This window comes from Phocoena sinus, chromosome 5, assembly GCF_008692025.1.
Source record: "Phocoena sinus isolate mPhoSin1 chromosome 5, mPhoSin1.pri, whole genome shotgun sequence".
NCBI classification, from domain to species: Eukaryota; Metazoa; Chordata; class Mammalia; order Artiodactyla; family Phocoenidae; genus Phocoena; species Phocoena sinus.
The window spans coordinates 110,013,705-110,030,646 of record NC_045767.1 but is presented as its reverse complement, the minus strand read 5'-3'; the positions used below and the strand labels follow the sequence as shown (position 1 = coordinate 110,030,646).

At 36.7% G+C, this 16,942-nt stretch overlaps 1 protein-coding gene across 3 annotated transcripts in view; it reads right to left on the bottom strand.

Moving 5' to 3' along the window:
* LRBA (LPS responsive beige-like anchor protein) overlaps positions 1–16,942 on the bottom strand; it is a 753,999-nt gene that overhangs the window by 192,488 nt on the left and 544,569 nt on the right. For all 3 annotated transcript variants that reach the window (XM_032633582.1, XM_032633583.1, XM_032633584.1), the window contains 2 exons: positions 15,808–15,923; positions 5,397–5,509 (listed from right to left, as the gene is read on the bottom strand). In XM_032633582.1, the coding sequence (XP_032489473.1) occupies positions 5,397–5,509; positions 15,808–15,923 (229 nt within the window). The remainder of the gene's footprint in view (positions 1–5,396; positions 5,510–15,807; positions 15,924–16,942) is intronic.

Below are 16,942 nucleotides of genomic sequence, written 5' to 3'. Positions count from 1 at the left end.
TTTCACTTGGAAATGGATGGTTCCATTTCAATCTAACAACATACTTGTTTTTTGGAATAGGTATCCAGGTATATACATTAAATATTCCAAAATAACTGTTGATCAATTAGAACAGAAATGATTGTACCTGATTATCTTGATTTTTCTCACTTAGAAAACTGGCTTACACAACTAATCTCCTACTAAGGAAAAAAATAAATAAATAAATCACAATAGCACAAAAAAATCTTACTAACCCAAGGAAGTCCTGGTACTGAAACACTCAGCCATCATAATTTGTTTTTATGGTATGACACTTTGTAAATATATTCTTGTCCTAATTATAACTTCTTATAAAGAAAAGACAAAAAAAATGTTCTTATCTCTTCCAAGGAGACTGCCAAATATAAAAATCAGTGTGTATTTGTAAAATATGGATTAATGTCACTTCAAAGTTTATGCATGGTTAGATCTGTCTTCTCATCAGTCAGAATTTCAGACTAGTGATGAAACAACAGGGAAGGTGGAGAAAAAAAATCAACTTCAAAACTGATCTCTACTTTTTTCAGCTTTAAAGGAATAAATTAAACCATTATGTTAAATGAGGAGTTTCTCAATACAAGGAAATATTAAATTTTCATTGTGATTTTCAGACTAGACATTTTTTTTGCACTGCCCCATTTAGACTTTCTTTTTGAAGAGAATGATCAGAAACATAATACAGAAGAAAGGGTGTTGATTACATTAATTCAGCTTCAAAAAGAGAATTCCCTGTGCAACATGGAAGAGATTACCAAATAAAATTGTATCAATGCTACTAAAAGTCCTCTGAAAACCAGCTTTGGGGAAATTAAATGGACATAAACACACATAAATAATTCAATGCATTTTAAAGCTAGTCAGGCTATACTATCTTAAGAAGGAGGGTAAGCTCTGTTTATATTTTAAATTAAGCTTTGCACACGTTTCCTTTGATTTCACAAGTTTATTTAAACAAATAGTAATGTTTGCTAAATGTATACTATGGGACAAACTTCAATATAATTCTATTATAATCGTTTTTCATACAGATATAGCTCATTTTATGTATGTGATGCATTCCTGAAAATATGTATATAAACAGATATTTCAAAATGGAATCATACTGTAAACATTAGGCAGATTTTAATACCAATAGGAATGAGACACATTTTATAAAGTAAACAATGTTATACATGGAAAGTACAACTTTCAAATACCTGATATGCTTATTTCACTTAAAATAATTCAGTTAATTCCAAACTCACTTAGTTCCATGAATATTTAATGAAAACAATTAGTAGTAGCAGAATTCCATTTTCATGAACTTGAATGACTTTTGTAGCATTTGAACTACTGCTGCTTTATAGGAAAGGAGATGCTGTAGGTTATGTGGTTGAGTATTAGAGCTCCCTACTTCTTCCCAGCTCTGATAATTGTACTACTGTTGGCTAGCCAATTAAGTGCTGTTCAGCTAGTGTTGAAAACACTCTTTATAAATTTTCCTTCCTCAGCACAAAATACAACTCTTATAATATCTCTTATAATATAAAATATAAAATCTCTTATAAAATCTCTTATAATATAAAAATGGATACTACTACAATTAAACACACTAAATCACAAAAGTGATATTTTTATGTCTTTGTATAGTGGATATGGACATTTATAGATAGAGAATAATGAAAATAACTCTTTTGCTTTGGCTTTTGAGCCCCTTTTTACTTTTAATCTAATAAAATAAAAAAAGCAAAATTTCTATTGCTTGTCTAGTGGGGCATAAAAATAACCTTATTTATCACATACAGAAGATAAGTTATAAAGACATGAATTAAAACAGTGTTTTACACACCTAGCAAAACTATTTGGCAAGTTCCTTAGAAACAGCTGCAACATACAAATAAGATTCAATTTGAATAAAAGATTCTGTTTACTTGGCAAATAATAACAGCATTTTGCTGATACTATTTCATCGGATTCTCATAATGAAAAAATTCATAGGACCTACTTTAAAAAAATTGTTTTGAAGGATTTCTTCTGGTCATGTAAGATTTTTAGTGGAATAGAGAACAAAGATGAAGGTCAGAGAACGGAGGCTTTTGGCAAGGAAGTAGTAAGACGAGGTGATAGGGTTATGGGAGTTCTTGTTCAGGTACAGTGATGGCAGAAGAGAGAAATACAGCCGCAGCAGAAAAATCCAAATAGCCTCCCACTTATCACCATTGCTACTGTTCCATCAAGACATAAACATGCACCTTGTCCACAATCCATCCAACTACTCACTGCATCTGAAAGAGCCTGCAAAAAGTCCTCTAGAGCACAAAACATCTTAATAAGTTATGTGCTTAAACAGAAGTCCAAACTGAAGGACTCGGCTTAAACAAAAAAAGGCAATTCTTCTAGATGTCTAGAAAGGTTATATATTTATTTTGTGAGGCAAATTTTACATTTTAACAATTTAATGAAAAATGAGATCTTTAATTTCACTTACACAAAATTCAAAAAAGGATAGTAGGATATAATAGTCTGAGAATTAAAAAGCTGTCCAGTTTTTACTATTGACCTACTGCATGGCTCACTACACAAGTCAAACTAATACAGTCCTCATTTATTAGACAAGAGAGCTCTACAGATTCCAGTGAAATACTACAGGGTCTTAGAACAAGTACAATACCTAAATGTAAGTAAGGCTTTCCTTTAAAAAAAAAAAAACCAAAATCATTTATCCATTTATTATTTCCCATAGTCAATGGGTCACCTGGGAAATTCTGCTGATCTGGGCCACAGTTGGCTGCTCTTGGCTGTGCTTGCTCATATGTTCATGGTCAGCTGAGGGCTGGCTCGTGTAGGATGGCCTCAGCTCACACAGCTCAGCCATCCTCCAGGTGTCAGTCCTGACCCTCCAGCTAGTTAACCTGGGCATGTTTTTCTCAAGGTGATCAAAGAAAAGTAAAAGCAGAAGCATGCAGGCGCTTTTTCAAACCTCTATTTTGTGTCTAGTTTACTAATTACCTCTTTTTCTCCCCTTACTGGCCTTTTGTATTGTTTTTGTTTTTTAATTGTTATAAAATATATATAACATGAACCTTACCATTTTAACCACTTTTAAGTGTAAGTTCAGTGGCATTACATTCAGGTTGTTGGCCAACCATCACCACCTTCCATTTTCAGAACTTGTTTCATCTTGCAAAACTGAGACTCTATACCCATTAAAGTCTTCATTTCTCCCTCCCCCCGGCCAGGCCCCGGCAACCACCATTCTACTTTCTGTCTCTATGAATTTGACTACTCTAAATACCTCACATGAGTGAAATCATACAGTGTTTGTCCTTTTGTGAATGGCTTATTTCACTTAGCATAAAGTCTTCAAGGTTCATCCATATTGTAGCATGTGTCAGAGGTTCCTTCCTCTTTAAGGCTGAACAATATTCCACTGTATATATGTACCACATTCTGTTTATCCATTTACCCATCAGTGGATACTTGGATTGCTTCCATCTTTTGGTTATTGTAAATAATACTACTATAAATATTAAAATTGGTATACAAATACCTCTTCGAGTCTCTGCTTTTATTTCTCTTGGGTATATATTCAAAAGTAGAATAGCTGGATCTTAGGGTAATTCTATTTTTTATTTTGAAGGAACTGTCATACTTTTTTCCATGTCAGCTTCACCATTTTACAGTGCCACCAGCAGTGCACAAGGGCTCTAATTTCTCCACATCCTCACCAATATTTGTTATTTTATGATTATTTATTTATTTTTTAATTAAAGCCATCCTACTGGCTGTGAAGTGGCATCTCATTTGGTTTTGATATACATTTTCCTAACAATTAGTAATGCTGAACACCTTTTCATCTGCTTATTGGCCATTTGTATAACTTCTTTGGAGAACTGTCTATTCAAATTCTTCCCCCGTTTTTGAATCAGGTTGTTCGGTTTTTGTTGTTGAGTTTTAGGAGTTCTCTATATATTCTACACATTAATCCCATATCTGATCGTTAATGTGCAAACAGGGCTTTCTTTTGAAAATGAAAACTCTCCTTTAAAAGTGAAAAAGGGTTCAGGATATTCTGTTTGTTGATAATTCAGGACAGAAAAGGAAAATTCTTAAAGAATACCTGATGATATGAGAATATACTTATAGAAAAACCTGTGTGTGCGTGTGTGTGTGTGTGTGTGTGTGTGCATAAAACGTAACTGTTCCTTATTGATATGCGGTAAATTAGAGGTAATTTTTGTTATTTACATGTTTCACATTTTAAAATTAAAAACAGACTGATTAACTTTAACACAGTTAAAATTAAGTTTTTAGAACTTGGGAGAAATGTATATTTTATTATTTAATTCATTTAACACATTTATTGAATGGCAGGTCCTATACTAGGCAAGGGAGAAATAATGGTAAACGAGAACTCTATCTTTATGAACTTTAGTGGAGCACACAAGAAGAACCAAAACAAGTAGGTAGAAAGATATGTAAAAATGCATGATATTTTAGGTGCTCTGAAAGAAAGAGAGGAAGGAAGGAATCAGTAATGGTCTCTATAAAGACGTGTTGTTCCTAAAGGACTGAGACAGTCAGCCACTCACAGAGCAGGGAGATGAACGTTCAAGGCAGAGAAAGCAAACTGTGGAGTTGGGAAAGATTCATTCTGCATGCAGTGATAAGTCAAGAAAGGTTTAAGCACTGAATTTATGGAATTCAAAATTACATTTAGGGCTTCCCTGGTGGCACAGCGGTTGAGAGTCCGCCTGCCGATGCAGGGGACACGGGTTCATGCCCCGGTCCGGGAAGATCCCACATGCCGCGGAGCGGCTGGGCCCGTGAGCCATGGCCGCTGAGCCTGCGCGTCCAGAGCCTGTGCTCCGGGACGGGAGGGGCCACAGCAGTGAGAGGCCCGCGTACCGCAAAAAAAAAAAAAAAAAAAAAAAAAATTACATTTAAAGAGGATCCATTCTGTTGTAGTGAGGAATGGCTCAGAGAAGGGCAAAAGGTAGAGGAAAATCACTTAGGAGACACAGAACAGTGTGGGGTTACTTCTCTTTTTACAAGAGAGCTGGTGAGAAGTTTCCATGTGCAAACTTCTTCTTCGTATCTTTTATCAAGTACTGACACCCTTAGAAGAAGGTGATATTTGGGAATAATATCTTCTTAAATGTATATGAAGAAAAAAATATAACTCTTAATATTTTTAACTGTCATCAAGGTTACCATGTATATTAAATTTTTCTAATTTAAATTTGAGAGTAATGAAAATACATTTAAAGGACAAATATATTAAAGTTATAATAATATTAAAAATATTTTTAAAATATGATGTGAAAATAAAGATAATCACTTGAATATTTTTATATTCAAGATAGTGATATTTCAGATGATTACTAAGAAATTACCTTGGACAAATCTCTGAAGTTACTTGGCAAAGTAAGATCCAGTTCTTCTGATTCATAATTAGTAATGACCCAGGGAAACACTGGGTACTGATTTAAGTCATTGTAACTCCGTCCTGGAAGAGGAAAAAAAAGTCATTCTTAATTTAAAAGAACGAAATGATAAACATTCAGGAATATACTAAATGTAGCAAGAACAACAATTTTTGAGTGCCAGACATTGTTTCCAGTGCTATCCATTCACGATTTCATTTAATTCTCACAATAACCCTATGAAATTGGTATCACCCTCGTTTTACAGATAAAAAAACCGAGGCACAAAAGTTTATGTAACTTGCCCCAAATCATGCAACTACTAATGGTTGAACTACATTCAAATTCACATACTCTGTACCCACATCTTATAAATTACACAACTATTTTTTATTAGTTGAAAGCCTGCACCAAATAAAATAATCTTCATTAAGAATTCAAAAAACAATTTGCAATCTCATAGAGTTTTTCAAAACCAGAATCCTTTCTTTGCCATTAATTAACCAACCAACCAATCAACTGATCAACCAAGTTCAAGTGACTTCACCCCTATGGGCATTCACAGTCAACTGTAAAATGACCAGGTTGCTCTTAATAACTCTGAAATTTCTGTGACAGCTTTCAAATTCTGTGCTCCTTTGAACATAATGCACAGCATCATAGATGTTGCTTACTCCATTCCCAAATGCTGCCACATACTCTTCTATGCTTCTTCTAAACTAATGACATTCAACGACACATTCAGGTCTACTAAAAATATGAATAAAACAAAGAATGAGGTGCCCATCCATGTAGAAACAGCAGTTTTCTGGATATCACCCCTTTGGGAGGCAGCACGGTAGATGACATCATTGTTTCTGGAGTAAAAATGTTGGCATTGACTCCACGATTTTACTAGTCTAAAACCTATTTTTACTTAGATTTAATGTGAACAGACTCTTATGGCTAAATTACAAGGCAAACAAGGATATTAATACTGGTTGAATTCCTTTCTTACAGTGTATTCTACCATCTCCATTCTTTTCCTGTTCTCAAATATATACGGATATCAAATCAATATACAGCTGAGTATTACAGTAGCTCTCAACACAAATTCTTGGTATCTAAGCCTCCCTTATGATTGGATGTTTGTTTTTTTTTTTAAACATCTTTATTGGAGTATATTTGCTTTACAATCGTGTGTTAGTTTCTGCTTTATAACAAAGTGAATAAGCTATACATATACATATATCTCCATATCTCCTCCCTCTTGCGTCTCCCTCCCACCCTCCCAATCCCACCCCTCTATGTGGTCACAAAGCACCGAGCTGATCTCCCTGGGCTATGCGGCTGCTTCCCAATAGCCATCTATTTCACCTTTGGTATATATGTCCACGCCACTCTCTCACTTCGTTCCAGCTTAGCTTTCCACCTGCCCATGTCCTCAAGTCCATTCTATACGTCTGCGTCTTCATTCCTGTCCTGCCCCTAGGTTCTTCAGAACCTTTTTTTTTTTTCAGATTCCATATATGTTAGCATACGGTATTGGTTTTTCTCTTTCTGACGTACTTCACTCTGTATGACAGACCTTGGGTCCAGCCACCTCACTACAAATAACTCAATTTCGTTTCTTTTTATGGCTGAGTAATATTCCATTGTATATATGGGGCACATCTTCTTTATCCATTCATCTGTCGATGGACACTTAGGTTGCTTCCATGTCCTGGCTATTGTAAATAGAGCTGCAATGAACATTGTGGTGCATGACTCTTTTTGAATTATGGTTTTCTCAGGGTACATGTCCAGTAGTGGGATTGCTGCATCGTATGGTAGCTCTACTTTTACTTTTTTAAGGAACTTCCATATTGTTCTCCATAGTGGCTGTATCAATTTACATTCCCACCAACAGTGCTAGAGAGTTCCCTTTTCTCCACACCCTTTCCAGCATTTATTGTTTGTAGATTTTTGGATGATGGCCATTCTGACTGGTGTGAGGTGACACCTCATTGTAGTTTTGATTTGGATTTCTCTAATGATTAGTGATGTTGAGCATCCTTTCATGTGTTTGTTGGCAATCAGGATATCTTCCTTGGAGAAATGTCTATCTAGGTTTTCTACCCATTTTTGGATTAGGTTGTTTGTTTTTTTGATATTGAGCTGCATGACCTGCTTGTAAATTTTGGAGATTAATCCCTTGTCAGTTGCTTCATTTGCAAATATTTTCTCCCATTCTGGGGGTTGTCTTTTCATCTTGTTTATGGTTTTCTTTGCTGTGCAAAAGCTTTTAAGTTTCATCAGGTCCCATTTGCTTATTTTTCTTTTTATTTCCATCACTCTAAGAGGTGGATCAAAAAAGATCTTGCTGTGATTTATGTCAAAGAGTGTTCTTACTATGTTTTCCTCTAAGAGTTTTATAGTGTCCGGTCTTACATTTAGGTCTTTAATCCATTTTGAGTTTATTTTTGTGTATGGTGTTAGGGAGTGTTCTAATTTCTTTTACATGTAGCTGTCCAGTTTTCCCAGCACCACTTATTGAAGAGGCTGTCTTTTCTCCATTGTATATTCTTGCTTCCTTTATGAAAGATAAGGTGACCATATGTGGGTGTGTTTAACTCTGGGCTTTCTATCCTGCTCCATTGATCTGTATTTCTGGTTTTGTGCCAGGACCATACTGTCCTGATTATTGTAGCTTTGTAGTATAGTCTGAAGTCAGGGAGCCTGATTCCTCCAGCTCTGTTTTTCTTTCTCAAGGTTTGCTTTGGCAATTCGTGGTATTTTGTGTTTCCATACAAGTTGTGAAATTTTTTGTTCTAGTTCTGTGAAAAATGACATTGGTAGTTTGATAGGGATTGCACTGAATCTGTAGATTGCTTTGGGTACTATAGTCATTTTCACAATGTTGACTCTTCCAATCCAAGAACATGGTATATCTCTCCATCTGTTTGTATCATCTTTAATTTCTTTCATCAATGTCTTATAGTTTTCTGCATACATGTCTTTGGTCTCCTTAGGTAGGTTTATTCCTAGGTATTTTATTCTTTTTGTTGCAATGGCAAATGGGAGTGTTTCCTTAATTTCCCTTTCAGATTTTTTCATCATTAGGGTATAGGAATGCAAGAGATTTATGTGCATTAATTTTGAGCCTGCTACTTTACCAAATTTATTTATTAGCTCTAGTAGTTTTCTGACAGCATCTTTAGAATTCTCTATGTGTAGTATTATGTCATCTGGAAACAGTGACAGCTTTACTTCTTTTCCAATTTGTATTCCTTTTATTTATTTTTCTTCTCTGACTGATGTGGATAAGATTTCCAAAACTATGTTGAATAATAGTGGTGACAGTCGACAACCCTGTCTTGTTCCTGATCTTAGAGGAAATGGTTTCAGTTTTTCACCATTGAGAATGATGTTGGCTGTGGGTTTGTCATATACGGGCTTTATTATGTTGAGGTAAGTTCCCTCCACGCCTATCTTCTGGAGGGAGTTTATCATAAATGGCTATTGAATTTTGTCAAAAGCTTTTTCTGCATCTATTGTGATGATCATATGGTTTTTCTCCTTCAATTTATTATTGTGGTTTATCACACTGATTGACTTGTGCATATTGAAGAATCCTTGCATTCCTGGGATAAATCCCACTTGATCATGGTGTATGATCCTTTTAACGTGCTGTTGCATTCTGTTTGCTAGTATTTTGTTGGAAATTTTTGCATCTATGATCATCAGTGATACTGGCCTGTAGTTTTCTTTCTGTGTGACACCTTAGTCTGGTTTTGGTATCAGGATTATGGTGGCCTCGTAGAATGAATTTGGGAATGTTCCTCCCTCTGCTATATTGGAAGAGTTTGAGAAGGATAGGTGTAAGCTCTTCTCTAAATGTTTGATAGAATTCGCCTGTGAAGCCATCTAGTCCTGGGCTTTTGTTTGTTGGAAGATTTTTAATCACAGTCTCAATTTCAGTGCTTGTGATTGGTCTGTTTATGTTTTCTATTTCTTCCTCATTCAGTCTTGGAAGGTTGTGCTTTTCTATGAATTTGTCCATTTCTTCCAGGTTGTCCATTTTATTGGCATATAGGTGCCAATAAAATGGCACCTATATGAGGTGAGATCTCTCATGTTCTTTTGTATTTCTGCAGTGCCAGTTGCTACTTCTCCTTTATCATTTCTAATTCTATTGATTTGAGTCTTCTCCATTTTTTTCTTGATGCATCTGGCTAATGGTTTATCAATTTGTTTATCTTCTCAAAGAACCAGCTTTTAATTGATCTGTTATTGTTTCATTCTTTTCTTTTTCATTTATTTCTGATCTGATCTTTATGATTTCTTTCCTTCTGCTATCTTTGGGGTTTTTATGTTCTTCTTTCTCTAATTGCTTTAGGTGTAAGGTTAAGGTTGTTTATTTAAGATGTTTGTTTCTTGAGGTAGGATTTTATTGCTATAAACTTACCTCTTAGAACTGCTTTTGCTACATCCCATAGGTTTTGGGCTGTCGTGTTTTCTTTGTCACTTGTTTCTAGGTATATTTTGATTTCCTCTTTGATTTCTTCAGTGATCTCTTGGTTATTAAGTAGTGTATTGTTTAGTGTGTTGGTAATTTTTACAGATTTTTTCCTATAATTGATATCTAGTCTCATAGTATTGTGGTTGGAAAAGATATGTGATATGATTTCAATCTTCTTAAGTTTACCAAGGCTTGATCTGTGACCCGAGATATGATCTATCCTGGAGAATGTTCCACAAGCACTTGAGAAGAAAGTGTATTCTGTTGTTTTTTGATGGAATGTCCTATAAATATCAATTAACTCCATCTTGTTTCATGTATCATTTAATGCTTGTGTTTCCTTATTTATTTTCATTTTGGATGATCTGTCCATTGGTGAAAGTGGGGTGTTCAAGTCCCCTACTATCATTTTGTTATTGTCGATTTCCCTTTTATGGCTGTTAGCATTTGCCTTATGTATTGAGGTGCTCCTATGTTGGGTGGATAAATATTTACAATTGTTATATCTTCTTGGATTGATCCCTTGATCGTTATGCAGTGTCCTTCTCTGTCTCTTGTAATAGTCTTTATTTTAAAGTCTATATTGTCTGATATGAGAATTGCTACTCCAGCTTTCTTTTTTTTTTTTTTTTTTTTTTATGCGTTACGCGGGCCTCTCACTGTTGTGGCCTCTCCCGTTGCGGAGGACAGGCTCCGGACGCGCAGGCCCAGCGGCCACGGCCCACGGGCCCAGCCGCCCCGCGGCATGCGGGATCCTCCCAGACCGGGGCACGAACCCGCGTCCCCTGCATCGGCAGGCGGACTCCCAACCACTGCGCCACCAGGGAAGCCCTCCAGCTTTCTTTTGATTTCCATTTAAATGGAATATCTTTTTCCATCCCCTCACTTTCAGTCTTTATGTGTCCCTAGGTATGAAGTGGGTCTCTTGTAGGCAGCATATATACGGGCCTTATTTTTGTATCCATTCAGCCAGTCTATGTCTTTTGGTGGGAGCATTTAATCCATTTACATTTAAGGTAATTATCGATATGTAGGCTCCTATTACCATTTTCTTAATTGTTTTGGGTTTGTTATTGTAGGTCTTTTCCTTCTCTTGTGTTTTCTGCCTAGAGAAGTTCCTTTAGCTTTTACTGTAAAGCTGGCTTGGTGGTGCTGAATTCTCTTAGCTTTTGCTTGTCTGTAAAGGTTTTAATTTCTCCGTTGAATCTGAATGAGATCCTTGCTGTGTAGAGTAATCTTGGTTGTAGGTTTTTCTCTTTCATTACTTTACATATGTCTTGCCACTCCCTTGTGGCTGCAGAGTTTCTGCTGAAAGATCAGCTGTTAACCTTATGGTGATTCCCTTGTATATTACTTGTTGTTTTTCCCTTGCCAATTATAATATTTTTTCTTTGTATTTAATTTTTGATAGTTTGATTAATGTGTGTCTTGGCGTGTTTCTCCTTGGATTTATCCTGTATGGGAGTCTCTGCGCTTCCTGGACTTGATTGACTATTTCTTTTCCCATATTAGGAAGTTTTTAACTTCAAATATCTCTTCAAATATTTTCTCAGTCCCTTCCTTTTTCTCTTTTTCTTCCAGGACCCCTATAGTTCGAATGTTGGTATGTTTAATGTTGTCCCAGAGGTCTCTAAGACTCTCTCAATTCTTTTCATTCTTTTTTCTTTATTCTGCTCTGCAGTAGTTATTTCCACTATTTTATCTTCTACATCACTTATCCGTTCTTCTGCCTCAGTTATTCTGCTATTGTTTCCTTGTAGAGAATTTTTAATTTCATTTATTGTGCTGTTCATCATTGTCTGTTTGCTCTTTAGTTCTTCTAGGTCCTTGTTAAACGTTTCTTGTATTTTCTCCATTCTACTTCTACGATTTTGGGTCATCTTTACTATCATTACTCTGAATTCTTTTTCAGGTAGACTGTTTATTTCCTCTTCATTTGTTTGCCCTGGTGGGTTTTTACCTTGCTCCTTCATCTGCTGTGTGTTCCTCTGTCTTCTTATTTTGCTTAACTTACTGTGCTTGGGGTCTCCTTTTTGCAGGCTGCAGGTTCGTAGCTCCCGTTGTTTTTGGTGTGTGCTCCCAATGGCTAAGGTTGGTTCAGTGGGTTGTGTAGGCTTCCTGGTGGAAGGGACTAGTGCCTATGTTCTGGTGGATGAGGCTGAATCCTGTCTTTCTGGTGGGCAGGACCCCAACTGGTGGTGTGTTTTGGGGTGTCTGTGACCTTATGATTTTAGACAGCCTCTCTGCTAATGGGTGGGGTTGTATTCCTGTCTTGCTAGTTGTTTGGCTTAGAGTGTCCAGCACTGTAGCTTGCTGGTTGTTGAGTGGAGCTGGGTCTTAGCTTTGAGATGGAGATCTCTGGGAGAGCTTTCACCGTTTGGTATCACATGGAGCTGGGATGTCTCTGGTGGACCAATGTCCTGAACTCGGCTCTCCCACCTCAGAGGCACAGGCCTGACACCCAGTCGGAGCACCAAGACCCTCTCTGAATACTGTTACCTCCTCGGAAAGCTCAATACCAGGGTGTATGGAGCTTTTACAGGGGGTCTCAGCAAGCAGGCAGTCCTGTGGTACCAGATTAGCAACCGTTCAAAAGCTTGACAATATACTCTGTTGGCAAGAGTGTGGAGAAACAGTCCCTCTTTTGCATTGCTAGTGAGAATGCAAAAGGGAATAACCAACAACTTTGTCAATATGTCTTCATCAGCCAAATGAGCAATGCCAATGTAGGACCCAGGACCACTCACTCCGTGGAAGAATCCCAGGTTCAGGCAGGGGACAGGCATAGTGCCGGTAATATCTGGATATTGCTTGACACTTTACAGACTGTTCTCAATGAATTTGCCTTTTCTGCTGAGCTTCAAAGCTTCCAAGATCTTGGCAGCTGGGAAGTGAAAGGCAGAGGGAGGGAGCGTGGGGCAGGAGCAGCTTCTGGGCATGTGCCCATGAGAGTGGCTGCCTGAGAGACCTGGGAGCAGAGGGTAAATAGTTCCCCGATTGGACGGAGCAGAGCAAGGACTACAACCTGATTTGATGCTTTTAACATTTTATTTCACTGTATTCATCATGGGCTTGAGGTCTATTAGAGTAACAGAGTTCTTCCTTGATTGACCTGGCAATAGTCCTAGGAAACATGAATAACTAGGACAATTTTAATTCAGAAGTATTTATGTCATTACATATTTCTGTCAATTTTAACTTCTCCCAGAAAAAAATAACCAAACTTAAACAGCAAAAAACAGTCTATTTTGATGTCTCCATTCTCTCACATTTTCCTGATTGAGATGTTAGTAAACAGTAAAATCCTCTTCTTAGCCTATCTGCTTAAATAATCAAGTTTATTGTATCTACGAGAAAAAGAGTACGCACCTGCTCACTGTAAACAGACTTTTATTAAGTAAGTTAAACTCAATATTTAGTTACTGAATGCCTAGTGACTGTCTTTTGGGAAATGTGTCAGATATCATGAAAACCTATACGTATCACAGATAACACTGTAAAAGAAATATTAAATAACATGAGACTCCACCCCAGCCTCTAGTGTACGTAAAAACCATCCAAAACAAATTATTGATTCTATTCTTTAAAGAGAATATACAGGGGATATATTTAAAAGACACTATAAGCACACTAGAAGTTATTTGAGAGTAGACCATTTCATAAATGCTGTCCATAATTATTACACTGCATTCAATTTAGGTGTTAACTGATTTATCGTGTACAAAAGATGCCCATTTAAACTTGTTACATAAGTTTCCTGTCTCTCATTATTACTTAAAAATCCTTTCAGTCTCTAGTTATACAATCCCTACTAAATTCCACATAACTGTCCAAACCTTCTTTATTCCTTTCCCTCAATGGACCCTCAGATGACTATCTTCCTAACTGATGAATCTTAGACTTTTTCAGTGTAAGCCCTGAAATTCCAATTCTTCGTACTATGCCCTTTCTTCTCCACTTTTCCAACAGTGTCTGTATTCTCTGGGAGGTATGATTCTTCCACCTGAGCTCTTGAACAGGTCTCCCTCATAATGTGAATTGTTACTTTTCCTCTCTCTTCCTCTTTCATAGTTACTCTCCACTGCCTTAACTCACCCTCTCTTTACTATTACACAAGAAAACTGTAATCTACATCTAATATTCTCGTTTAATCTCGAACCATTCAGTCCTTATAATCAAACTATTTTGCTTGTTTTGCAAATAAACCCCTAGGGACTTCCCTGGTGGCATAGTGGATAAGACTCAGCACTCCCAATGCAGGGGGCCTGGGTTTGATCCCTGGTCAGGGAATTAGATCCCATATGCATGCTGCAACTAAGGGTTCTCATGCCACAACTAAGGAGCCAGCCTGCCGCAACTAAGACCTGGCACAACCAAATAAATAAAATAAATATTTAAAAAAAAAAAAAGAAAGAAAACAAACCCCTATAAAGTAATCCGTAAGTCCTGAGATGTTAAAGCCAAAGGCATGGCCTGTACTCACTCTTAATTCTCCCTTACCTCTCCACCACATCTAATACAGTGGCCAAGGCCTTTCTCCCTTTCCCCTTGTATCTCAAGACATTTGCTTCACCTTAGTTCTCCTCCTACTAAGTCTATAAACTCTGGGGTCAGTCATTCTCTTCTCTTCTTTAATAACTTTCCCTCTTTCTTTTTGTTATGCTCAAGTGCATTCCCCAGACCTTACCTCACTGCTTTCTATATCACCTGGCTTGGTAATCTCAACTCTCTCTCTTGGTGATTTCCTCTCTATGCAGATGAAATCCAATGTCCTATCTCTAAGCTCCAAATACCCTCACTTAACCTATACTCCAACAATTCTTTTTGATATCTTATCTTGGATGTCTTGCTATCACAGTAAATTCATCTTTCTCTAGATCAATTTTTTGACTTCTCCCTTTAATTGCACCACCATTTTCCTCATGATTTAGAGCAGAAGCCTGGAAGTCTTTTCTGACACATCTTTCTCATTTAATCCCAACATTCAGTCGGCTGCATGGCAAATGGTTTGTACCTTGTAAATTCTTGTGTTATCTTTTTTTGTTTGTTTAATTAATTTATTTATTTTTGGCTGCATTGGGTCTTTGTTGCTGCGCACAAACTTTCTCTAGTTGTGGTGAACGGGCGCTACTCTGTGTGGTGTGTGGGCTTCTCATTGCGGTGGCTTCTCTTGTTGTGGAGCACAGGCTCTAAGCGGGTGGGCTTCAGTAGTTGCGGCACGTAGCCTCAGTAGTTGTGGCTCATGGGCTCTAGAGCACAGGCTCAGTAGTTGTGGCACATGGGCTTAGTTGCTCCGTGGCATGTGGGATCTTCCAGGACCAGGGATCGAACCCGTGTCCCGTGCACTGGCAGGCAGATTCTCAACCACTGCGCCACCAGGGAAGTCCAATTCTTGTGTTATCTAATCCTTTGTTTTAATTCCTATTGTCACCTCTCTAATGCAGGCCCTCATTACTTTTTATATGTAATTGCTTCCTAACTTCTGCTCTCTACCTAGATTCTCTACACCATAATTTATCCTTCATACTGCTTCCAACTTTTCATACAGTTCTGATATTACTCATTTGTTCAAAAACTTTCAAACGTTTCCCTGTAAGTTGACTGCCAATTCCTCAAACTGACAAAAAAATCTTGCATAATGTCTCCAAGTACCTTTCTAGTTCTTTTTCATTATACCTTTATGAATATATATTTTATGTACACGCAAAAACACACACACACACATACTATACCATTAATTGTTCTTTAGCTATACTGCATTTCTTCCCATCTTTGTATGCTTGCTTATGCCTTTAGCTTTACATGGAATGACTCTATTTATACAAATACTCAAAATAATCTAATCATATCACTATTAATAATTTATCATTTGAAATACATCAACATGTGAGCTTAAATTACCTGCTATTGTGTTGAGAAACATCAAGTACTCAAAATTTGAAATCTCCCTGTGTTGCCATCGCTGGGTCATATTAGAAGCTTTAAAAAGTTGACGAGGACTAGCTAATGAGATACGCCTGCAAGAAAAAGAATTTGATATAGAATCAAATTAAACTTAAGATTAATTAGATCAATAATAAATCATGACTTCTGTGCTCGTTCAAAATGGCATCTGTATTATTCTGAGACATTCTATTCATGTTATACTAACGAATGCTAGAGATGTTTCAATCTATAATTAATGGTTAAATGAATGATTTGGATGAGTCACAGGTCTATTACCCATATTCTATTCATCAAGGTAAGCTGTCATTACAAAGCCATTATAATATCTAGGCTCCATAAATGTTGATTAATAACTGTATGATTAATAATTCACTGCCTTACTGATACAAAAGTAATTATAGTAACTAAGTAATACACATAAAATTGTATTCACATCTTTATCAGTTTAAATAGTCATCTCTTAAAGACAGCATATTTGTACATTGCAAATTTAAACATTATTTTTGTATACCCATTGTAATAGGGGAAAGAGGATCCCAGCTCCTCAGGTGTCCATTTGTGGGTTCGGATAAAGGTAAGGGAAACTATTATTCTTTTATACAGCCTAATAGTAGACCAAGTTTTCTGTTTTCTTAATGCAATGTAAGTAACAAAGGATATAACTGACCAATACTAAGTAGCAGTGGGAAATAGGTGGGAGGATTAATTACTACATTCAGAGCCCAGAATCTCAGAGAAGTATGCTGTCACAGTTCTTCCTACTACTAAGGACAAGATACATATTTTTTTCAAGCTTTATTTCCAAAGGTATAACTTACGTAACACAAAAGTTACCCTTGTAAGTGTACTATTCAATGATTTTTTAAAGTAAATTTCTAGAGTTGTGCAATTATCACCACATTGTATTCTGGAACATTTTAATCAACACTAAAACTTCCCTTGTGCCTATTTAGAGTTAATTCCTATTCCTATCCCCAGCTCTAGGCAACTATCAATCTATTTTCTGTTTCTATGAACTAGCCGTTTCTGAACATTTCAGATAAATGGAATCATACATCATGTAATCTTCTGCATCAGGCTTCTTCTACTA